This window comes from Pelmatolapia mariae, linkage group LG1, assembly GCF_036321145.2.
Source record: "Pelmatolapia mariae isolate MD_Pm_ZW linkage group LG1, Pm_UMD_F_2, whole genome shotgun sequence".
In the NCBI taxonomy this organism is placed as follows: domain Eukaryota; kingdom Metazoa; phylum Chordata; class Actinopteri; order Cichliformes; family Cichlidae; genus Pelmatolapia; species Pelmatolapia mariae.
In genome coordinates, this window is record NC_086227.1 from 20991857 (window position 1) to 21017406 (window position 25550).

General features: G+C 42.9%; 1 protein-coding gene across 2 annotated transcripts in view; it reads right to left on the minus strand.

Moving 5' to 3' along the window:
* Positions 1–2974: 2974 nt before the first annotated feature.
* Positions 2975–25550, minus strand: part of sbf2 (SET binding factor 2) — a 108062-nt gene continuing 85486 nt past the window's right edge. Inside the window, exons 30-42 of one of the 2 annotated variants that reach the window (XM_063475326.1) lie at positions 24708–24782; positions 22099–22277; positions 20250–20426; positions 19709–19810; positions 16099–16284; positions 14904–15030; positions 14481–14608; positions 9362–9586; positions 9169–9276; positions 8864–9054; positions 7091–7178; positions 6889–7020; positions 2975–4381 (exon numbers count right to left, since the gene is read on the minus strand). In XM_063475326.1, the coding sequence (XP_063331396.1) occupies positions 4283–4381; positions 6889–7020; positions 7091–7178; positions 8864–9054; positions 9169–9276; positions 9362–9586; positions 14481–14608; positions 14904–15030; positions 16099–16284; positions 19709–19810; positions 20250–20426; positions 22099–22277; positions 24708–24782 (1817 nt within the window). In that variant the 3' untranslated portion in view covers positions 2975–4282. The remainder of the gene's footprint in view (positions 4382–6888; positions 7021–7090; positions 7179–8863; positions 9055–9168; positions 9277–9361; positions 9587–14480; positions 14609–14903; positions 15031–16098; positions 16285–19708; positions 19811–20249; positions 20427–22098; positions 22278–24707; positions 24783–25550) is intronic. The other variant, XM_063475334.1, reaches the window with a different exon arrangement.

Here is a 25550-nt window from a genome sequence, read left to right on the forward strand (position 1 = left end):
TGTGTTAACAGTTACATGGAAAGTTTTCACAGGACTCTATTAAATGATGTGAAAAACTAAGTGCGCTCCATGTTTCAGTTGATTGTAGAAGAGCTTTTAGTGGGAATAACTCTAAGTAATCCTTTTCTGCATGAGTCTCTGACACCCCACTTTTCTTTATAATGTTGCTTCAGTTAATTGAGGCTTGATTTGTTTATGCACAGCTCTTTTAAGGTCCCTCCACAGCATTTCAGTCAGGTTGAGGCCTCAACTTTGGTTGGACTATTGCAGCACCTTGGTTCTTTTCTTTTTCAGCCATTCTGTTGTAGATTTGCTGCTGTTGCATAACTCAGTTCAGACCAGCAGTAGCAGTCAGACAGATTGCCTCACATTTGACTCCCGGATGCTTTAAATAAAGAGTAGTTCTCAGTCGACTCAATGACGGCAAGGTGCCGAAGTCCTGTGGCTGTAAAACAAGCCCCAAATCCTCCACTCTCCATTATCATGCTTGTAGATTTGTATGAGGTGTTTGTACTGGTGTATTTGGTTCTCTGTGCAATACACTGTGCATGACGACCAGACGTCTCAATTTTGGTCGTGTCTATCCAAAGGACATTGTCCCAGAAGACTTGTGGTTTGCTGAGATGCAACTTTGCAAACTTAAATTGTGCTGCCATGTTCTTTTCGGAGAGGGGATGCTTTCTCGCAGGAATCCTGTGAGGGGAAAGTTTGACCTTTCTTTTTTTCAGCTGTAATCCAGATAAATATGAGCTTCAGCTAACAGAGAAATCATCACTAGCTAGCAGATGGCAGACAATCCAGTCTTACTCTGCTGGCTGCTTAGCTTCTACATATAAACCCAAAAATATTCCTTTGGTAAACATTGTCTGAGAATACAAAACAGTTACACAATAAAGTAAACTCTGAGTCATTGTTTTTCGGGCACTTATGACAGATGGATGGTGTAAATGTGAGGAGACATAAAAAAAAATGGCAGGCGATTTATATCTGACCTGACATGATTAGAGTGGGAGCTCTAACAACCAGACGATCCCCTATGAGCCAGCACTTGGCGACACTGGGAAGGAAGAACTCCCTTTTAAGAATAAAAAACTGGCAGAGCCAGACTCATGGTGGGGCTGCCATCTGCTTCGACTGGCTGGTGAGTGAGGGGAAAGGAAAAAGAGGAAAGGAGAGCTTCGGGAGTCTGGAACAAAATAACAAAAAAAACACTTTTTTTTTTTTTTTAACATGGGGTGAAAAGAATCTGGCTGAAGTAAATCAAAAGGCTCTGACTCACTTTACTCCATGGTTACACATAAACCACTTGATTTAAAACATTATTTTCCTCTTCGACGTCCTAAGACCCTGACAAAACAAAACAAAAATGCCCCTGCTGGCAATTAGGAGCAGTCAGGGCTCAGAGGTTTCTATGTGAGATCCAACCTGCGTATCAAAGTACTTTGAGCAAGATACTGAAGCCTTAGCTGCTCCTGATGCACAGATTGGAGTTTGTCTATTTACTACAATGTCACCTTGATTCAGTGCAAACATATCCATAATTCAAAAAAATTGTATTACATTGGTAAAGAAATACCCCCATTTGGCTGTGGGCACTCAGTCTTCCCTCTGCTTGCGTGGAAACACAGTTGTCATCGAGATTTTGGCCCCGGGTCTTCAGCACTCTTTGGGGTCTCCTGGGTGTTTCCCTGTTCCTTTTCATTTTCCACTCCTCCTTCTTCTCCTGCGGTTCAATAACCTGGCCTCCACCTCCTGTTCGCCTCAGCATAATACCCACTCAGATAATGATGCAAATAATAAAATCAAACAAATAAACAAAACAAAAAGACTAATAAGATGAGCTTACAGAGAGTTAAATGTGCTCCTCTTGGAAATTGCAGTTGATTGTGACCTTTTGCTGACAGCCTCAGCTCGAGGCCAAGTGTACCTGAGCCAATGTGGGTGCCTAGTTCATACATTCATTTTTGGCAAGACTCTGGGATTACTCAGGGTGAGTTTCTATTTATTTTTTATTTTTTTCACCAGTCCCAGAGGCACCACTTCCCATCCAGACAAGGCAGGCAACTGCTTGAAATCTAAGGGGCATGGGGTTAACAAAGTTTAAACTAGTGCAAAGTCTGCATATTGCACAAATAGGAGAAACCTGACTCCCTTCAAGGGGGCCCCACCTGACTGCACTCTCTCCAGCTGAAAGTAGCGTGAATGATTCTGTTTAAACAGACCTAATGACAACAGTGAAAGCCGTTCTGTGAAAATGAAGACGAGTTATCCTACTGGGACTGAAGAAAGACAGAAGGAAAAAGAGGAGAACAAAAGCAACACAGCAGTGAGTGGAGTGGATAATTACTATTAAATATAATGCTGAAAGAGACACTCGAATACCATGACTTTTACTATCTAGCCATCATCTTCTGCTTAGCTTTGATAGGGCGAGAGGATTCATCAGCTAATTTGATCCCATGCAACTCCTCACACTGCAAAAACCCCAAATCTTACCAAGTATATTTGTCTTATTTCTAGTCACAAGATCTCATTACACTTAAAATAAGACAAAATTAGCTACAAAGTAACATTCCAGTACTATACAGGAACTTGTTTGAAGACAGTGAATCTTGAAACTAGAGAATTTTCACTTGTTTCATTTTTTTTCACTTATTTCAAGGTAAAATATCTTGTATTAAAGTGAAAAAAATCTGCCAATGAAGAAGTGAAAATTCTCTAGTTTCAAGATTCACCGTCTTCAAACAAGTTCCTATATTAAGAGATATTGGTGATAAAACACTGGCTGCAGGGGCCATCTGTGAATTTTCCCTAGGGCCCCAATAGACTCTAGAATCGCCAGGGCCATTTTAAGGCCCCACTAATCTCGCGCACATGTTCAGATTAGGAAGTTCAAAATTAGAAATGGTCATCATTTAATCCTGCCTTTACTTCATCACTAGGTAGAAAAATATATGAGCACAAAAGGAACAGGTAGTTTCAAGTATGTTTGATTTATTTCCAAAAAAAATAGCGTAACCACAAAACATGGTACAAAGATACAGTAACGCCGCTGATATGGCTGAATAGTTTGTGTTTTTCTTATTTTGTAATGAAACTGTGAAGGCTGCATAAACAGAGGACAGATGGGACGATAAACTCTGAAAACCATCACGTCCTACATGATATATATTCTTTAAAAAGCCCTTAAAAGACACAGAGCCTGTCCGAACAACAACAACAACAATGTCCATTTCATTTTCAGAAAAACATGTCACCACAAACAAAGAACAGGCCACTCGGGGGTTTTTGTGCACCAGTAACACATTGAAGAAAAAAAGAAAAAGAAAAAGTCAGTCACATTAGAATTAAAGTTAGAAAAAGTATACTTATGTTCAGTACATACAGTATATAAAACAACATGTCATGTAGGTATTTACAGGAGAACGTAACGCCACCACACTTACACAGTTACACTTTTAATAAAAATAATAATTTACATTACACAAGACAAAAGTGTTAAACCAGAAGTCAATGAACATTCGACAAAACAGAGGAAACGTCACATTTTTAAATTAAAACAAAACAAAATATCTCAGGTAACTCCTTTGAGCTCACTGTGCAAATTCTTTCCATTTAATCTGTCACGAGGAAACGACACATGCACATTGCCAAGTAATGCCTTTAGCCTCGCTGTCCGCATCTGTCAGAAAGTCTATATTTGATGAAGAGTGCATACGTTAGCGCTAAGTGCAAACAAATTGCTTTTTAATGTTGTGCATTAAAAATCTCTGAGTTTTTGGCGGTTCATACGTTTATGTAAGCAGCAATAACTTTTTCCTCGTAGTAAAATATGATAGAAATTCTTTTACAAGCTTTTTTTTTTTTTTTTATGTTTTTTTATGTTTTTAAGTCAAAAACTGAACCCACAGTTTGATTGGCCAGTGATATTGCTTTGATCTATGTAGATCTAGAACAGGATAACATGTCCTTGGTAGTGCAGTCCCCTAAAACCTCAGCTTATGTTTACTTTATCCCTGTCAGGGGGGTGGGAGTGGGGCACGCTGACAGCAGAGGCAAATTTGGTCACCCGATTCCAACTGAAGCTCACCTGTGGAGTGATGACAGGTTGCTAAGTAACAGGCAGATAGATGGATGGAGATTATCCATCCTCCACTACCAGGCACTTAATTCACTGTTTGGTCCCCAAAATTAAAGACATCTAAAAGTTGGATATAGCGGCTGTTGCGTCTGCTCTCGACCGCCCGGTGCTACCTCTGATGTCGGTGATGTAATGTTTACTTCACGCATCAGAGATGCAGTTCTGGATCTTGTCTATCCACACTTGAGCGCTGGGAGCATCTGAGGCACAGAAGTTGTAGACTCTCTTGCTGGTCTTCAGCTACAGGGCAAATGGGTGAAAGGACAAAAGGTTAAATGGCAGCAAAAAGTGCAACATGGAACTGAGGCAGTCTCCAACATCGGCTGCAGACTCAACCACCCCCACTGCTGCTGTTCCACCTCTGACACCTCAGACACTTCACACCTCCTCTATTCACCCTGCTCACTCCTCCCCACCCCCAACAACAGCATCCAATACACAATCAACACAAGGCTCCAGCCTGTCTCTCTCAACCACCCAGGTTAGGAGGGAACTGAGGAGGATTAATGGCAAGAAGGCAGCGGGTCCAGATGGCATCAGCTCGAGGGTCGTCAGGTCCTGCGCGGACCAACTGTGTGGTGTGATGGAGCACCTCTTCAACCTGAGCCTGAGGCTGGGAAGAGTCCCACAGCTCTGGAAAACCTCCTGTGTTGTACCAGTGCCAAAGACTTCACGCCCCAAGGACCTCAACAGCTACAGGCCGGTGGCTCTGACATCCCACCTGATGAAGACCCTGGAGCGGCTGGTCCTGGCTCAGCTTCGGCGCCTTGTGAGCTCATCACTGGACCCACTTCAGTTTGCCTACCAGCCTGGCATTGGAGCGGATGATGCCGTCATTCACCTCCTACATCGCTCCCTCGCTCACCTGGAGACCGCTGGGAGCACTGTGAGAATCATGTTCTTTGATTTCTCCAGTGCCTTCAACACTATTCTTCCCTCGGTTCTGAAGGACAAGCTGGAGAACTCTGGAGTGGACCATCACCTCACTACCTGGATTTTGGACTACCTCACCGACCGACCACAGTATGTGAGGACTCAGGGCTGTGTGTCGGACAGGGTCGTCTGCAGTACGGGGGCCCCACAGGGAACGGTTCTGGCTCCGTTCCTCTTCACCATCTACACTGCAGACTTCTCCCACAACTCCACCCTGTGCTTCCTGCAGAAGTTCTCTGATGACTCTGCTATAGTCGGCCTCATCACTGATGGGGACGACAAGGAGTACAGAGGACTGACTCAGGACTTTGTGGACTGGTGCCAGCTGAACTACCTCCAGATCAATGCCAGTAAAACCAAGGAGCTGGTGGTAGACTTCCGCAGGCACAAACATCCTCCACTGCAACCACTGAACATCCAAGGTATGGACATTGAGACTGTGGACAGCTACAGGTACCTTGGTGTTCATCTGAACAACAAACTGGACTGGACTCATAACTCAGACGCCCTCTACAGGAAAGGGCAGAGCAGGCTGTACCTGCTGCGGAGACTCAGGTCGTTTGGAGTGGAGGGCCCACTCCTGAAGACCTTCTATGACTCTGTGGTGGCCTCAGCCATCTTTTATGGTGTGGTCTGCTGGGGTGGCAGCATCTCTGCTGGGGACAGGAAGAGACTGAACAGGCTGATCCGAAGGGCCAGCTCTGTTCTAGGATGCCCTCTGGACCCAGTGGAGGTTGTGAGTGACAGGAGAATGGTGGCTAAGCTGTCATCCCTGCTGGACAACATCTCCCACCCCATGCATGAGACTGTGACAGCACTGAGCAGCTCCTTCAGTGGGAGACTGCGGCACCCACGGTGTGGGACGGAGAGATTTCGCAGGTCTTTCCTCCCCACTGCTGTCAGACTCCACAACAAAGACTTTAACTGATCATACACACACATCCACAAATGTGCAATAACACAAATGTGCAATAATCTTTCTGGCACCGTTGTATTTTTCACTCTGTTGTATATAGCATTTGTATTCTATTTTTATCCTATTGTATATTTTATTCTACTGTATATAGTATTCTATTTTTATTCTATTCTGTACAGTTGTGTACTGTATTTATTCTTATTTTATTTTATTCTAATTGTCCTTCATAACTTTTGCACTGTCCACTTCCTGCTGTGACAAAACAAATTTCCCACGTGTGGGACTAATAAAGGTTATCTTATCTTATCTTATCTTAACAATGTCACAAATTTTCATCCCAATTTAGCGCACATTTTAAAACATGTTTACAGAATTCCTGCTGGATTGTTGGGGATCAAATACTTATTTCTCTCGATGACGTGCAAATCGATGCATTACTTTATGTAAGGTGTTTTTTTTCTGGATGTTTCTGGCTAGAAAATGGACGGATGGACCAGCTTTCTTCACAAGTGAGCAAACTTCCCTGAAATTCACGATGGGATCAAAAAGCTATTTTCCTCACTGTACGTTCCTACCCTCACCTGGTCTCAATCTCTGAGTAGCGACCGAAAGAATAATATTGTGGATGGCGTAGCTCTCCCTTAGTGACAGCAGTAGGAGCTCAGTCATTCAGGAGGGAATCAGACTAAAGCCTCTAGGACATGCTGCAGTGCAGGCAGCGAACTCACGTCAAGTATAAGAGTTTTTAAGGTTTTTTTTTTCTATTAAACATTTGGGGAAAATACCGACACCCATAATGCAACACTCTATGCAAGACCATATTAATCCAATTGTATAATATAAAAACAACTTCCAGATAAAATATAATCTGTAGACCAGTGAAGAAATGTGTACTTACATCAAAGAAAGCCTTTTCACTGATGTGCTTTGGAGCTCCTATAGTGGGTGCGGCCGTCATCACGGACTCCACCTCTGCTAGATCGATGTGGCCTCTGCAGTTCGTGTCCTCCCCGGTGTCGTAGTACCTCATCTGCAAAGACGAGACCGTTAAACCTGCAACCGGTCACTCAGACTACAGCAGGGTAGTGCAATCTGCTCACCTGGTGTTTTGTAATGTCCAACACGAACCAGCGAGGCTTCCAACCTTTCAGCAGTGCTCCACGTTTATACAGGACGCCCTCATAAGACCTACAAAAATAACAGTTATAAGTTTGGATGTTATGTATCTATTCAAGACCAATCCCAGCACTGTTTGCGGATCACCTTTGAATTTTAACCTCGCATTAGTCTTAAAAGCAGAAATCACAAAAACTATTTTTTAATTGTGAATTTAATCGATTCCACATGCGGTTATAAATCAGAGTCCCAAGGAGAGCAACTGACAGAGGTAGTCATGAAATTTTGGATGAAGTCTGCATTAGCCACCACTCCTGGCTCCAACTCCGCACATATCTCCGACAGAAGTAGCACACGCTGCTTCACAAAAAGCCGCAACAAAAAAGTTGGCACCCTTTCTCCTCATCCTCGTTGTCATCTGTTCATGAATTTGCTATCTTCCACTACACATGAACTTATAAATGAAACCATATGCTGACTTCAGTGGCCTCCACGTTTATGTGATGTGTAGTTTGTGAATACGGTTCACTCAGGGCAGTTGCCAGGGCACCAGGGAACATGATACCTGAAGCCTTGCAGTGAAAATTCAGTGTTTTATTTATGATTTTCACTGTTTTTGTCTCTCACTTCCTGTCCGCCTGACGCAGCTTCCATCAAAAATAGTCGTTGCGCATATTTTTAGCAAAGCAGAGTAAAGAGGACTTTATGCTCGAGCAGTGGGAGAGCGACCTCTGTCCAGTCCACTCTGGGGACCGCCTGCAGTGAGCTCTGATGTCAGATGGAGGCAATGTTCAAATATGTGCTACAAACGGTCTGTGGTCCACTGTTGCTCGTGTTGTTGTTGGTCTAACAGCCAACCATGTAGGAGGGCTGTGTTAAAAACAATGAATGGTGTCACTGCAGCCACTGTCTGTGCTTTTCGTGTTTTATTTTTTGATCGTTGTTTTGTTTTTGCGGTTCTCCCGTTCCCGGTGAACTCTGCTATCCTGCTGTGTTCGGCACTAGCTTCCAGCAACGCGCAGTCAGGATCTCGGGTGGGCGAAAACCCCTCTCCACCCTCTGTCCTGCTGAAAAGTGGATAAATTTGTGGGACCACAAATTTCGCTTAAAGCACGTCGGGTGGAATCACTCGATTGTTAGGAGTGATTGCGACCAGCTCTACTGGGTACGTTGGAGCTTTCTTGAAGCTACGACACAATTTTAAATGCTGTTGTTTAGATAATCAGCTTAATGCAAAGCAACAACCTGCTTTGCTTTTTGTGTCCACAGAGGTTTAAAGGTTGAAGTGCTACGAGACATCAGAATAATGTAGGCCATGTTTTGTGATTTGGATGCAATGAGAAGGTGATGAAACATGGAAAATGCTCACTGATAAGTAATATCTGGTTTCTGATTTACTTGCTTCATCTGTTAAAACTTTAGCCTGTCCGAACATTATTTGAATCAGGAGGAGCACGTATTACACTGAAAATATACTCATTTTTTTAAACATAAAGTAGATTTTAATGACCGTGTGTCCACCTCAGGAAACCATCCAGATATTGGAGCCAAAAGACTGTACTTTAACCTCACAGTAATTGTAAAACTACACACCCAGAGTTTAATAGAGTACAGACAATTCTCACAAAATATGACACACAGCATACCAGAGCGCTGACTCATTTTCCAAAACTGGACTGGCCCCTCGGCAACAGCTTGTCAGCGAAACAAATGTGGACTTCTAATTTGTTCCGGAAATCAGGAAGTTCACGACCCACCTGTTCTCCTCGTTCTTGGGGGTGAACTGGTTGTAAAGTGTTGCGGCGCGGCGGTTGATCCCATTGGCTGTGGCGTTGCTGTGGTCCTCTACCAGAGCGCTGTCTGGCAGGTGCAGCATGGAGCGCCGCTGGAAGGCCTGCAGGTTAGGTGTGGAAATGAGGCCTGAGATGGACAGCGAGTCCTTACAGAGCTACACACGAACAAAAAAGAAAAGAAATATTTAGACAATTAAACAAATGCAAAGCATATGACTGCCCTTCTATTTTCAATCATAACATGTCATAAAGACTCCTCCAGCACGCACATTTCCCTCTTGCTTGAGGTCCTCCTGAATGCTCATTCTGACTCTTTCCAGAGTTGTCTGCCATTTTTCCGGGACCTGGTTAAGCTCGCTCTCTAACCTCTCGATGTCCTGCAGCACAAAGAAGAGCCGAGTAAAGTTACCCACAAAATGACAAACAGAACAAACATTTTAAACAAAAGCTGGGGTCTCTTACAGTGAGAAGCTTGGTGATGGCGTCCGGCTGGGCGCGGCTCACGCTGCTGTAACACGGCCAGACAATCCTCCTCTTGCTGTTGGAGATGGTGTGCAGCTCCTCCGAGCTCTCCACCCTCACAGCCATCGTCCTCCAGTCGTAACACGGCCCAGTCGACAGGGTCTCCTCTGTGAAGAAGTCCCATTTATTCAGGCTGAGGATGCTGATAGAAGGCTTCAGGATCACCTGAAACACAGACATTACATGGTTTTAAGGAGAATTTAATCTAATTCTTTAATCTAATTCAGTTTTATTTGTATAGTTTGTCTATAGGGTTGGCTACTAATCGAACGAATTTGGTTGTTTTATCCCAGTCCAGCATGCCAAAGCACACCAAGATGCATTGATTGGACTGTGAGTGTGTGAATGTTAGGTTAGAAAAGCACTTAGGCCTAGAAAAATAAAAAAAGCACTCAGTAAGTACAGCCACCAGTGCTACCCTTCAGCCTCCCAGCTGATGCAACTATGGTATGAATTCAAAAATTCTAGGTAATTTCAGAAAACCTCAAGCTAAAGGCCACTGAGATTTCAACTTATCTGAGATCAAGTTATTGTCTTCATAAACTTGGGTGTCTGCACCAGCAGCTCGCCTGTTGGTGCGACAACAATTCCCCATCAGCCTTTCATGTTTTTTTTTAAGAGGTTCTAGAAATTATCAGTAGAGTTTGCTTCCCTCTGTTCCAGAGTTTGTGGGCATAAACTAGGTCTACGTCCACACTAGCCCGGATAGATTTGAAAACGGAGTTTTCGTCTGAAAACGTTCCGCGTCCACACTAGCGTTTTCAGTCATTTTCACAGAGTCGTGCGTCCACATTGAAACGACCGAAAACGCCTACGTTCCAGTCCTGCGCATGCGCAAAAGCGAGTGAGGATTAAGGAATTTGAAGAAAAGCTATCTGGCGCATGTACAAACTGATATTAATCTTTTTTAGGGCTGTCAAAATTCAGAGCAATCAAAACAACTGCTGTATAATGCCCTCCGCTATCTTTGTTTAATTGGTCACATGACTACATCACATGACTAAAATGCGTTTTCGAGTGTCCACACTGCGACGGGACAGCTCCGTTTTGAAATGCATTCGTTTTTGAGAGCGTTTCCAAAACGCTGCGTTTTTCCTTGAGGAAAACGCCGTCTCAGTGTGGACGGGAGGTCAAAACGGAGAGAAAACGATGCGTTTTTGTTTGAAAACGCATTAGTGTGGATGTAGCCTAGGAAAGCTGCATCACTGACAGGTTAGTGGTGCAGGACTTTCAGAGATTAAAGAAGATTCAAGACCATTTAGGATTTAATATACATGTGGGAGGATTTTTAAATCAACTCTGTAGGATACTTGAAGCCAACATAGCGCTGCTAAAACTCGACTTGTGTGCTTTGTTATTCAGTTTAGTTTGTATGAAGTCTGGATACGCAGCAGTATGCTGACCCTGGAAAGTCCAACAATCTACTGTGGCAACACAATGTGTAATGACTGTCTCCTTGGTGCTTTCCTATGATGATACTCAACTTGAGATCAAAATCAGCAAATGATAAACAAAATAATCTGACTGTTCAGTCTCTGTAGTTAATAAGTGTCAACTTCAAACTTATGTTGGCCACTGTAACCAAATTCTTGGTCATATATTAGGTTCTTCTTTAAAGATTAGTGAAAAGTCAGTTTCCAAGATTTATATTAAAAAAATGTCTGAAACAAATTCTTTGCTGAACTTTATCTCATCTGGTCCAGACTTTTGGAGATAAAACAAAAGAAAAAAACCCAAAACAGGTGTGAACAGCCAACCTTTGGTCCGACGAGAAAAACAAAGAAATGTTTTCACCCTGATTCACTTTGTTTCAGACAGACTTTCAGACCAAGCACAGGAAGCAGACCAAAAGCTGAAAACCAGGTCATCAGACTGGTTATCCCCATTAAAACGACACATGACATTCACCTCAGGAACAATGTGGGTGAAGACCTATTAGGCGTGCGCAAGTTTTACTCAAATCTGACCGATACTCGAGCAGGAGGTGTAGCTTCTTGGAAAACTGTCTAGAAAAGGAAGTAGTACAGTTTGAATGAAGACCCATTGTGTACAAATTTAATTAAATTTTGACCAATCCTCTGGGAGGAGGAGCGTCTTTTCATGACACCCCATTCCAGGTGTAGATGCTATGAATGTTTCTCTATAAACAGAGCATCTTTAAAAAGTTTTATTCATTGAGAAGATGACAAATCACCATGACATCCACACCCAGACTCTAACCTGTCACTGTCAATGAGAGCAGGATGGAGGTACATAGTGTAACCACCAGTGGTGTCCCTTAGCTTCCTGGTAGATACACAGATGGTATGAATTTCAAACTGATGTGGGTCGCTAATTTCATCTGCCCGCCTACCCGGCAGGTTGACGGCAATACCCCATGAGCTTTAAGTGAACACAACTAAACTAAACATATTTTAGGTGTGAAAATCAACCTTCATCAGCGAAAATGTTGGACTATGAAGCTTTCTTGGTGTCTACTGACTGCAGTCCAGGCTTCAGGCAGTTGTGAAATTAAAATGATCCTTTCACGTTGGCGCCTTGAGCTAGCGATGGTGACGGCAAAGAAACGTTCCACTTTCCGCAGATGAAATGAACTCAGTGTTTTAGCCTCAAACTCTGACAATAAATCATTCAGCTCGGAGGAGCCAAAACATCCAAGTGTAGCACGTTTGAGCGTTGCGTACTTTAAAAATAAAATATCATTGTAAACATGTTTGATCAGTGCACAGGCTACAAGATAGGACAGGCGAATGATTTGCCGTGAGTACTCAGGATTTGGCTGGAACATTTGTTTTCAGTCAGCTACACGGCAGAATTTTATTATTAATGCCGTTCAACCTTGAAACACTAATCCTCATCTTATTTTTGTATATTTATGTTTGCATGTGGTGTAACCACAGACCTACAGATGACAAGGATTTCTTTGGTGAGGAGATCTGATCCAGTTCTCAGTGTGTCACATCATTTACAGGAACTTTGTTTTTCTATCAGTCTCTGAAGAAAATATAAACTAAAGGTCAACAATACCATAGTTACCGATTAAAGTTTTGCTTACATGTGACAGTAGCTTTCCAACATTTTCCATCAGTCCATTAAGGGAACAAGGCCCCAGTCACAGGACTACAGACTCGTCTACAAGCATCTGGTTGCTGAGAAAATGCTGGGAAAACGATTCTAAAGCACCAGACATGCAGCCCTGCAGCCCCTTAGCAACTGAATGTCACCAGGGAAAAACATGTATTCCACAAACAGCTGGCAAAAACCTCCTTGTGATTGGTTTGGCTTCTTGCACCCTGCTGCCATCTTAGTTTGCACGAAGTGACGGACTTGTCTACAAACACCGTCCCCAGCTGCTCTCCGACCTGAAACTATGAAAACTGTGACACAAACCAGGAATGGAGACTATTTGACTTCAAAGTAAAAACATGTTGGCTGCAGCACTGAGGAGCAACTTTTAGTTTGAAGGCAAACCTTCTCCATTTGGGGCGGCTGTTGCTCAGGACGTAGAGCAGGTCATCTACTAATTGGAAGGTTGTTGGTGGTTTGATCCCTGGTTGCTGCTCCAGTCTGTATTAATAAGTTTCCTGGGGCCATACTGAACCCCAAATTGATCTCACATGCATTCAATGGAGTGTGACTGTTAGATAGAAAGCACTTAGGCTTAAAAAGTGCTCGAATAAAGGAGGCAAGCTGTATAAAGTGCTATATAAAACCCATTCCATGTAACATTTCTTGTTTGCATCGCGCTTGCTCGGCTAGTAGTTAACGTTTATTGGCAGACAAACATGAAAAACTACAGGCAATTGTGGCAATCTGTTAGCAACCTAAGCAGTTGAGATTTGAGGGTGATTTGCTTACGTTTGCTGTCAAAGTAAATGGTAAAGTGTTAAATGGACTGGTTCTTCCACAGAGCTTTTCTATCAGCACATGAGCACTAACAATGCTTTATCTTATTTACACACACATCCATACAAGCACTTTATTTCTAAACCCAAGTACCTTCTATCTAATATTTACACACACTGCAATAAATGCATATGGAGCAACTCGGGGTTCAGTACATTGCCCAAGAATACTTTGGCATGCAAACTGGAGCAGCCAGGGATTGAACCACTAACCTTGGATGACCTGCTCCAGGAACCGTTGCCAACCAGTTGGAGAATACACAGTTCCCTAGCAACTGGTGGCTGTGATCCAATCCAATACGGCAAATAAGCCTTGAGCAATGTTCGTGTGATGCCACGTGGAGGTAGAGGAATCACTGACCAGTATTTTATCCTGCAGTGGGTGAAGTATCCTGATCATTTACATCAGGGATGTCAAACTCATTTTACTTCACATTCAGCCCACTTTGATCTTAAATTGGTGAGACCAGTGAAACTCACCTTTCTCTTGGTGTAAAGCACTTTAACTACGCATTTAACCCACTGAAGTATCTTTATATACAAAAAAACAAATAGATTTTTTTTTTACATGTTAAAGAAAAGCGTGTCAATACGACTCTTTGGGCTTAAATTGTAAGAAATAAATGTGCAAACTGACACAAAAAGTTCTGTTAGCTCATGCATACACTGTCCCGTAATTATGTATGTTTCTGATGTAAACCAATTGTAACAAGCATACATTTCTATAGTAGACAGTAAAAAAGCAGGAACTGTCTGTCATTTAATTGTTTATCTAATGTTTGTTTGACACCCCAGATTTACATGGTAAAGTAAGGTGAGAACATTTTTAAGTAGCCTAATCAAATATTTTAAAGCTTTCCAGCTTAACTGGACCCTCCTCGAATACTTTAAATGATTCATAGTTCAAAATGAGCCTACACTCGGTGCTCGTCTTCTTTTAAGACCAGTTTGACTTTTTCTGATTGGTTGGCCTTCACAAACAGACGTTTAGGAGAGCAGGTGTGTGACACTGCTGTCCTCATAGTCATGTTATGTTCATGCTGAAGGCTCTGGCTACTAAACATCCTTCTCTGGATCCACAGCTGCACGAATCAGCTGTAGCTGCCTGATGTATAGGTTAAGGCGAAGGACAGAAACTTGAAGGAAACACTCACTTCATTCTCAGAGGGGCTGTACAGATAGTTGAAGAAGATGGGACTCCTCCGGTGCATCCTGTTGATGCAATCCCAGATACAGATGCCTCTCCGGGCCTGCTTATCACCCTTATCCTCAAACAACAAGCCTGCAAAAAAACACACAGGATAAGCTGACGAGGATGTGAAGCCATTACTGTTTTGACTGATGTAACAGCTTCCTGGGTAGCTGTGTGCATTCATATCGGAGATCTAGTTTCCTTTATTTACAGTGACAGAAAAGCCAGAATCTTGCTACCCAGGGAAGTGGTGTTGATGAAGAGGGGCCAAGAATCTTTTCAAATCAATAAAATTGTTGTGACTGTTAAGGAAACCACCATAGGTTCATAATTCTGTGTAATAAAGAAGAAAATAAAAGATCCCCTCTGGTTAAAGGACACTGACCGTGTTCCAAGCGCTCGTAGTCAGAGTCCAACAGGAAGTTCTTGAAGCGGTTAGAGATGTGATGATAAGCCAGGAACTTCAGATAATACTGATTAAACTCAAACTCCAGAGGATGCTGCTCCAAAATCTGCAAGGATATGAAAAGATGGATAAAGACAGTTAGAAGGAGGTCAGCGTGTGGGCGACAGCTGCATCGTGTCCCCGTGTAGCGACTTCGCATCTATCCAGTGTATAAATGACCAATCGGAAACAGGAAAGAACCTCTCCCGCCTCTGTGAGGGCAAAGGTCAGTGATATCATCGCCGCCAGACACAATCCAGACTGAGCCAGCATGACTGCTGCTCCACGGTTCCCATCCAGCGGTGCGAGGTGGCCAATCACGGTGTCGAAAATTTGAGGCCACCTGGGTCTGCTGGCAAAAACAACAGCTGTTTTGGAGATGAGGCACTTCTATTTTGAGCTCTTGTCCGAATCCCCTGCTTCACCCCTCGTTTATAGCCCTCCAGACCCCCGGGTTCCTGCCAAACTGTCTTAGCTGCCAAGCCTTCGGTTTCAAAAGACAAATGCAGAAACTATGTGTTGATGTAAGTGTATGGGAGTGGGCCTGTGTGACCCGAGGAGACACAAAAAAACCCCACTGCACTCTCTAAAAAGTTAGTATTTCAGAACAGACCCGGTTCTCCGGAAATCATCTGTGTGTGTGTTTCATTCTTAACTTGAGCCCCCTCTCGCCCCCAGCCCACTTCCCCCAAATCCTAAAGCACACCCAAGCCTTCCTAGAGACTCTCAATCCCCAAAACTGCAATCTTCCACATGCGGCTGTAAACACGCACTAAAATGTGAAGAAATGCCGAAACACGCGAACACGTACATACAGCTCATGCTGATCACTGTACTCATGGACCATCTGTGCAGCAGCCTCGCTGCTCACTCCCCGGGTCCAGTATGTTGTTGTGATTACACGTCCCGTGTTGGAAAGTGCTAAACTAAAACAATGCATCGTTATTGACAGCTGAATCGTTCGCCTTCACCTCTCGCTCACCTTTTCACTTTTTAAGGAATGTGATGAGCTCACGAACAAGCAATGAATGACATCCAGTCATGAAGGGAAAAGTGGAGAAGAGTCACGTAGCAGGGGCAGAGATGCTTCAGGGTTCAGCGTACCTGTGGTACCTATGGCAGAAGTGAGACTCACCTGGTGCACACAGTCCAGGAATTGGAGGAAGATGGGCGTAAAGCCGCTACCCTGGCTGCTGGGGCTCAGGTTGCTCCTCTGGCTGAACTTGTGGCCAAAAGACAACCATTCTTTCTCCAAAAGGACCTGAAAACCCTCAAGAGTTCGGTAGAAAGGATCGCTCAGCAGCTGCACCAAGGACACGACCTGCCGAGAGGAAGAGAGAAGGTGGCTAAGGAAAAACCCTCAATACACAAGTTCAACTTAAATGAAAACAAACACCCTGCAGTGTAAGAGCATGTTGTTCACATCACAGATAACTCTGGGATTAGTGGAGAACCTGCTCTATCCTCTGAGCCAGAGCTGCTCCTCTGGAAATATTGAGAAATAAACCAATTTTATGAAATATTATAGAAGTTTTGTGAGATGCATTTAGCCTTTCTTAGTAAGTAATAAAAATTGATCGTGCTCTCGATGTAATTTATCTCACACACTTTGTTAGGTGCACCTGTTTAGCTCCTTGTTAATGCAAATATGACATCATCAGCCAATCACATGGCAGCAACTCAGTGCATTTAGGCATGTAGTAAAGATGCCCTGCTGAAGTTCAAACTGAGCATCGGAAGTGGGTGAAAGGGGATTTTAAATGACTCAGAGCAGCGTAGTTGTTACCATTAGACGCGTTGATCTGAGTATTTCAGTGACTGCTCATCTACTGAGAGTTTTCCAAACGACCATCTCAAGAGTTTACAGAGAATTTTTCCAAAAGGAGAAAAATCTTCAGTAAGTGGAAGTGTGTGATAATGTACAGTAACCCGAATAACTGCCTGTTAAAACAAAGGCATGCAAAAGGTCATCTTTATATAACACCTCACACTTTGAAGTGGAGTGGCTACAGCAGCAGAAGACCACACCGGGTGCTGCTCCTCTCAGATAAGAACAGGAAACTAAAGCTACAGTTCACACTGGAAAAACATGACCTGGTGCGATGTCTCAATTGGGTCTGAATTTTGCAGTAAAAACATGAAAGCATGGATCCATCCTGCCTTGCCTTCAGGCTGGTGATGTTATGGTGTGGAGGAGATTTTCTTAGTGCACTTTGGCCCCTCGGTGCCAGCAGGATGGATGTGCAGCCGATAAATCTGCAGGAAGTGTGTGAAGCTATCATGTCAATATGGACCAAAATCACCAGTACCTTGTTGGATTTATGACATGAATAATCTGAAGGTAAAAGAAATGGGTATAACTATGAAAATTCTGATTTCTATTGTGTTTATTGTATCTGCTAACATACAGACTGATCAGGGACAAAGGTGAGGTGATGAACACGAACCCTCATTCACTTGTATGCTGCTTTAACAGGTACCTCCCACTACAACATCCTCCACGATGACTGCAGCCTCTTCTAGCAGGACACTGCGCCTCAGCACAGACACTAATAAAGGAGGTCTAAGTGGTGATCCCACCTTTAATCTTGGGTTGTTCTGGTGGCATGAAGGGCGCCTGATGGCTTCAATGCTGTGCCTGATTTGCCAGTACCAACCAACCTACAACACAGACCTACTTTTATTTAATATTTTTATCATATGTAAGTTTAAAACCCTTACATTGTGATAAATTAGATGTTGAAACATCTTATCACTAAAGGAAAGTGACAGCTGTTTCACCACATCTGTGCATATCTTTTGTTTTTTCCACTTGTCATGGATGGTTGCAATTTAACACACTTTAGTTTAAAAAAAATCTGGATGGCATGATTTTGCTTTCTATCCCCCCTAAAAAAGCTAAATGCAATCTAAAAATGACCCTTCATCTGACAGTGCAATGTTAAAATGATCATCTGCTATCAATAACATTTATATAACGCTGAAGCTTCAGGCACACTTGAGCTCACTCCACAAAACACCAGTTGAGAATCGCTTGTCTACACATGCAATCTGGTTGGCCCACTTCCCTGCCCGCGTCTCCTCCAAGACGGCTAATGAGCCCTGACGCGTGTGGAATGAGCGGGAAGAGCAGTGTATGGTTTCCCCATGGGTTTACAAGAACATCCAGCCCTGAGTGGTAGAAAAAGCCCCCCGCAACCCAGCAATGAAATGAGCCCCCCTGCAGCAGACTGAAGAGTGGATTTAAAAAGCGAGCGTGGAATAAGAGGGGAGGGTGTATAAAGGCAGAATGGCAGAAGACAGGAAGAAGAAACCGAAAAAAATAAAGAAGCATTCAGAAAGGCAGCGAGGACGGTTCTGCATCCTGCCTGCTGGGTGTCTATGGTCCATGGCAGGAGAGCCAGAGCATATGGAGCCCATTTGCCTGTGTGGGTCGATCTGGACCTGGCGAGTTGGAGCCGGTGGCCCGTGGAGAAAGATGCTCTGGGCCGAACACGTGCCCCGCATAAGGGATCCACAAATTATACTTTTAAACAGCAGCTCAGGGCTGCACAAACCCCATAAACACATCTGAGGGACACACACTTGCAACACCATACATGTGCACTTTAGCAGGTCAGCATGGAAAATATGAGCTCAGAGAGCAAACATGTGAAGAAAAGCAGAGTTTAGAAGCGAACGGACACTGAGAATTGATCAGGATCTAAACAAACTATGAGTTTTCATGAATTAAATCAGCACAAATCAATGACATAAGGCCTCGAGACGTCAAACATTTTCACTTTATCAACACAGTCAGATCCACCAGTGAGTAAACTGAGTGAAACGGCCAGAAGAAGCAGGTGCAGTCTGAACGGATGCCGTGGGTGTCCGTGGGGAATCCTTAAAAATGTGGTCAATATCCAAAAATCACATTTAAGTGTTACAAAACGTGTTTTTTTGCTTTCAGTCTTAATTTGTGAGTCTAGAATGACAGCAGGAGACACATAAGAAGTTCAGAGGTACCCTCTCCCCCTCACATTTAGCCTCTTTTTAAAAAGGAGACTCCAAAGCTCTGAAGCACTTTGTTCATCGGAGTCAAAGAGACAATATTGCCGTAATATTGCAAAACACACTGATTAATAGCTCAGCTGTATAAAGTGCTTTGAGTAGAGCACTCAGGTGGAGTAGAAAAACGCTAAATTAGAATGAGTCCATTCAGAATATGTATTGAGATTCTAAGTAGTACTTTTGAATGATCTCTAGTTTGCCGTGATTGCAGAAGGGTTGATGGCATTTAAAATACTCGCCCTGTGTTTAGCGGTTGAATGACTGTGTGGCTGCATCTGGATCCTTTTTACACCTATGAGTTTGCATTTTTATGTGTTTCTTTTCATCCTCGCTGAACACTTTGTCTCCACTTTAGTGCAGATGAGGGCTGATAATGAGAGTTTTTACCCCAGATGCCCTTCCTGATGGGGATCTTTCACTGGTTGGGCAAATATGTAAACCACTACACTTGAAAACAAATGTTAAAAGTTACTCTTAATAATGTAAACTGTCACCTATTTTCTGTTTGTAATTAAACTTTAATAACAACTTTTTAAACTCCAGCTTGTATCTAGAAAATCGATATCTGTGGAAAAATACCTAAAGGACAAATCTTGCACCGTTTTAAACCTCCCTCTGGATATTTTGCCCTTCTTCACATCTGTCCCGTTTTCTTTATGTATTTTTTATAAATGGCGTTGGTGCATTTTTCTCACTTGTGTGGTAATGTCCCAGCCGTCCTCCAGGCTGAGCAGAACAGATGAGCCACTGTCCATAAGCTCCACCAGAAACAGCGCCAGCTGCAGGATCTTCTGAAGCTGCGGGAGGCCAACATATGTGCATGTGAACAAATATACTAAACACAGACCCAACATTTATCCTCTCTGTGCACATACTGCCATGTTTGGTCTGCCAGTAGACTGCCTTCTTGTTTCTCACAGATAGCATTTGTCAACCGTGTGGAATATGTTCAACTTAAGGCCGCTGGGGGTCAATCAGATAAACAACAAGATAAGGGGTCTCCTCTCACTGCATCGCTGTAAATCTGTTTCTCTTGGGAAAATGGCTTCAGAGAGGATTCACATAATTTATCCATTATGTGAATCTGATACACAGGATGAAGAGAAAGAGTGGACCGATGGGTCATTCTCACACACTTTTAAGAGTCAGACTCCTGCGTTAGATCAGATGGTTTCTAGACCTGAATGCTGTCTGTTTGCAGATCATAAAAATGGTATGCTTTGTGTGTTTCATTACCTGCTGGATCCATTCGGAGTCTTCCAAGGCTTTGAGGAAGGAGTCCTCCGAGTCAGACGAGGTGGCGCTTGGAGCGCAGGCCCTCAGCAGTTTTTTAAAAGCAGCTTTCACCTGCCGTGTGTCTGCAAAGTCCACTGGCACCAGCTCACAGTTCAGAGAGGAGTCCACTCGGAGGCCCTGCAGACAGAGGAATGTAAATTTCAACTAAGAGAAAAATACAACAGTGTGCGCAAAGTACAAAAAACAGATACAGCACGCCACTAAAACGCTGCCTTTATATCAAAGTTAAAAGAAATAAAACGGCTCATTTCAGACCGTGGATGAACTGAGGTGCTGAGCGCAGCCCAGTGTGTAATAGATAAGAATTATAAAACTGCGAATCGTGCAAACTGCAGAAGCGCAATATGTTTTTAGTCGACACGGCTCCTCGGCATGCTTCAACGGTGTGTGAAATATTTTTCTTGATGCGTGAATGAAAAATAGAGAAACAAACTGAACTCTGTGACGCACTCGTGCACTGTCCTGCACTGTGGTGGACTTCGCCTCGCATTTATAGACTTGCCTTTAACCTCTTGCATATTGTAACTGTTAAAGGAGGGGAGCAGTGCTGACGTCAGTGGCTTCTCCTGCAGATCAGAAGTCACTCTACTTGTGTCTTATGGATGAAAGAACAGCTAGCCAAGCAGAGATTGCAGACAAGGATACGGGTAGCTGCACACTCCACGGGCGAGAAGTCATTCCTGTTACAGATCTGTGAAGTCTGCACGGAGCCTCGCGCTCACCGTCTGATGACAAAATTTACGTCATTTGGACCCAAAAACAACACCAGCAGACTTTCAGACGCCAAAACTATAACACACCTCTCAGAGGCTTCGTATTACAAGTTGGAGTGGCACAGGTGAGTCTTTGTAATTGTAGGCTTTTGGTGAACTGATTGAGTCATCCCAGCAAAGGTACTATTTCATTGAATCAGCACACTTGGATTAAAAAAAGTGAAAACTGCATAAATGTATAAGATTAAGTGTTTCTGCGAGTTTAAACACAAACCGTTTCATCAGATGTGCTAGTTTTTGACTTTCTCCTTATAATTCCACATGAATTAAACCAACATTTATCCTTTGATACATCAAACTATTCCTGTGCACGACAACCTGGCTTGAAAACTCGAGACAAACGGCAATGTTTTACAAATCCATTTTAGAGCAGGTAGCATGAAGTAGAAAACCCGTGTCTTGATGCACGCTCAATAATCCAGGTAAGGAAAGTTAATCTGTTCATGTGAACGCAGCGTTTTCAGTAAGAGAAACTGTTCATCCACTCATCCAGGTGACTTCGGTGTGACTGCAGATCCCCCTTAATCTTATAAACAGCACAGCCTCATTGTCAAAATCTCTGATCAACGGCCACGAATACTATTGACAGAGACTTGTGGCATCACAGGTGAAAGATGGTTCAGTGATGGTGTACGTCACTGAACCATCCATTAACTCCACCTCTACAGAGTTTACAACATTTATGTTGACTCAGAAATGTTTTAATTTAACTATATTTTGACTGCTGGGTCTCTGTTAAAAGTGGTGTTCTACTGGACTTCATTATACCCATTTACACATCTACTACACCACCACCAATAAAACATAATTTAACACATATGACAGTGTAAGAAACATTATAGGTTTCATAAAACTAATGGAAGAACAGATGCATGGGGATTGCACATGGCTGTGCAGAAGGTTGTGCAGGTGTACCCCATAAAGAGGCCACTGAGTGCAAATATAAAACCATATACTACAACAACTCATAGCAAATATGTCCTCTCAGTCTCCGGCCGCTTTGTTTGCATTCTCACCCTTAGATGTGACTTTTCCCCGAAGATGTAAAGGGCTGCTTGATGTTTGAGGAGTTGAGCCTGCAGACTGTGGCTCCCTGCAGGGGGTGCCAGATCCTTCCCTGCTAGTCTGGCACCCACGTCGGCTGCCAGCGGATGCTGACCGAGTCTGCTGCTGGAGCGCAAGCTGGCCCACATGCCTGCAAACACACACACGCGAACAGAAGTCACACACACACACACACACACGCACACACACGCACGCACACACACACACACACATATGCATGAGCTGGCTAGTTCGAATGCCAGAGATGTACACATGCTGTCAAACAAACTAAGACCGAATGATGAACAGCGCATGACATGCGAGCTACGTTTACATGCACAGCAGTACAACGGGTATTATGTAAACACCTTCATTCCTTCAGTCCATGAACAAAGCGACTGCTCTGAGAGTCGGATGTGCTGGGATATTAGAAGCAGAAGTTGCTGGAATTTTTAGCAAGTCAACAAGTCTAGATGGTGTTTCTCTGAAAACCCAGCATGCAACGCTTTCCAAGCAGCATGAATCACTGCCAGAAGGATGTGATTTTTCACAATAATCAGTTTCAGGCCTTTTTCAGTTGCACTTGCGGAGTTATCAAACCACAACTGTCAGCTGCTGTAGCCAGGTCAATTATACAAGAGCATAAATTGGTGAAGTTTCAGCGATGCCTCGGTTCAGCACGTTTAAACCGACAGGCTTCGTAATTAAAGTTTACAATGAAAACCGAACACAAGCTGTCCGTTTTCTTTTCCTTCAGACAAGATCAACAATGTAACTGTTCCCACCTGACTGACATACCTGCTGACTGTTGGTTAGACCTTTAATGATTGAGAGATAAACAGGAAATCAAACCACGTCATCACCACTGCTGGGGTGGTCACTTCTGAAATGTTATAGTTTCCAGATAGTCTGCTTGGCAACATTTTTAATCAAATTAGTGAAAAATAAAAGTTAATTTCTATTTGATTACCCATCTTAAAAATGTCTCCTCATTAAGCTGCAGTTAAATAAGCTTTGCCCAAAGTTAGAACAGGAATTCTAAATTATTATTTTTCCAGGCTTAAGATGAAACGTAATAAAAAGTATTGCTCTTGTCCTTGACGCGGCTAGCTCGTTTTGACTCTGGTTGCCCAGAACAACGAGCGCAGATTTGACCAGCAGGTGATGGAAATCTTAAAAAGATAGCCTAATCTAAAGCAGCCCCCTAAATCTGAGTAATACTACTAAACATTACAAAATGAACATTACAAAATGAATGAATACAGAATGAAAACAGTTCAGATGTAAACCCTGTAAACAGATTGTGCCTTTTCATACGCAAGCAAGGGCCATGAAAAGTCTGAGCTCCACTGACCAAATGATTTTGCTTTAATTAGATTTAGTTTATTTTATATGTTTGAAAATAACAATAGGAGCACAGAATAGGAAGCCCCAAAATATTGGCCACTGCTGCCATTGGCGGCGGATTTCCAGGTGTTTGTAAGCAGGGATGTCAAACTCACATTAGATTGTGAGCCACATACTTCGATCTAAAGTGGGTCGGACCTGTGAAATTCTCCTTCCTTTCAGTGTAAAGAAGTTTAACTATACACTTAATCCCTGAGGTATCTTAATGTGAGATAAAAAAAAAACCTGCGAGTTCAACACTATGTCTAAGCGTTATAAAGAAATGCTGCTGTAGAAAACGAGCGCTTATTTATTTACTAAGAGGTAATTAAGAGGTCCCAGAAAGCCCTATTAAATATAAAACAGAAACTTTTTGTTAAAATGCCCTATTTTTTTTTTTTAATGTGGACCTATTGTGACAAAAACTAAATGATATTTCTGTATCAGATACTGACAGGGTCTTTTCTGTCATTTAATTTTAATGTAATTTTTCAAAACCATCGAATGGGCTGGATTGGATTTTTAATCCAGACCTTATGTTTGACAACCCTGCTTTATGATGTTGTGCTCAAATTTGGCATGAATGTTATATTCTACATGAAAACTTTTGAGAGAAAAGTATAAAAACCATCATTAATTCCATATTTATTCTATATAAGCGCACCTTACTCCAATTAAAACTACACATAACTAGTTGCTCACACACCACTTGTCTAAACACGCAAAATATCTAAGAATTGTCATCTCAGATCTTTACTCGTCAACTAAATCCTACTCCCTTTGAGTCAGGCTTACAGAATATTCGAGCTGTCTTTATTACACTGCAGGATCGCGGGGGCCTCATTTTGTGTGATTCACGATTTGTTGTGCCATAACAAACAGCTCACCCCCCCAGCCTTAACTTGCCGCTGAGTGACCACAGTTAGTCCTGCTGAGCCAACACATTAACAATGGAAAAGACCACATTAGAGCCACCACTTCGGTTTGTGAAAAACCACAGCTCCCAGAGGAGCGCCCACAAAGTCAGTGAAGATTAGCACTGCGTCCCAGAAGGTCTTTGTGAGGGGTTTGCAGCGCAGTGCACTGTGGCGCTCGGCGCGGTTAGTGAGCATTTGTGTAGGTTAGGAGTGTTAAAGAAGACGAGAGGTGCTGTTAAGAGTGCTGGCAGAGGAGAGAAGGAACAATATCACTATACCTTGATTGGGGATTTTCTCCTTACTGGCAGGCTTTTGGTTTGAGTGAGTGAACAGTTTATCTCTGTACTCAAGCACTGGGTGGATGTTTTGTCGAGGAGACAGGACGAGGGGGTATGGAAAACACAAATCACGTCAACATCAAATGAACCAACATGACCACCTACCCTACTAAAGATTTCAGATTACAGACAAAAACATGCAAATGAGGATCGGCCTTTATTTGTTCCGAATGATCGAGAGAATGATGGTTGCATGCATGAATAAGATTGTTTGTGGTTTGGTTATAAATGATGGCGTGAAGACAAAAGGCTCGTATTTAAGCTTGTTTTTTGGGGCTTTTGCAGATAACACATGTAAATAAAACAGTAATTAAATTCACATTAAGTTCAAGGTACAGTTTTGCATGGCAAATCCTCTGGATCTTAAGAGAAGAGGTTACATAGCATTACATAGCGATGGGTTAGGTAAAACCCTGTGTCATCCTTTTAGGGCATTTAAAAAAAAAGAAAAAGAAAGAAAAAGATGACTCACAGTTTCAGCGACGCCTTAAAACATTTGACCTTCATCTGACTAACACGTCGGACACTTTGTTTTCGAGAAATCACATTCCAGTTCGAGCAGTCATCGCGATGTGTCAGCTTTAACGGTACATCAAGCTTTTGTTTTCTAAGTTACAATAATGCTAACGTGGCAAGAAATACGGTACACAGTTAATGCAGTTAAAGTAGCCCCAAGTTTCTCTTATGAGATATAAATCCTTAAATTTCACATAATTATATTTCTTGAAGTTGAAATTGGATGCATGTTTATAGCTATAAGGTACAGATGGCCCCAAAGATAAC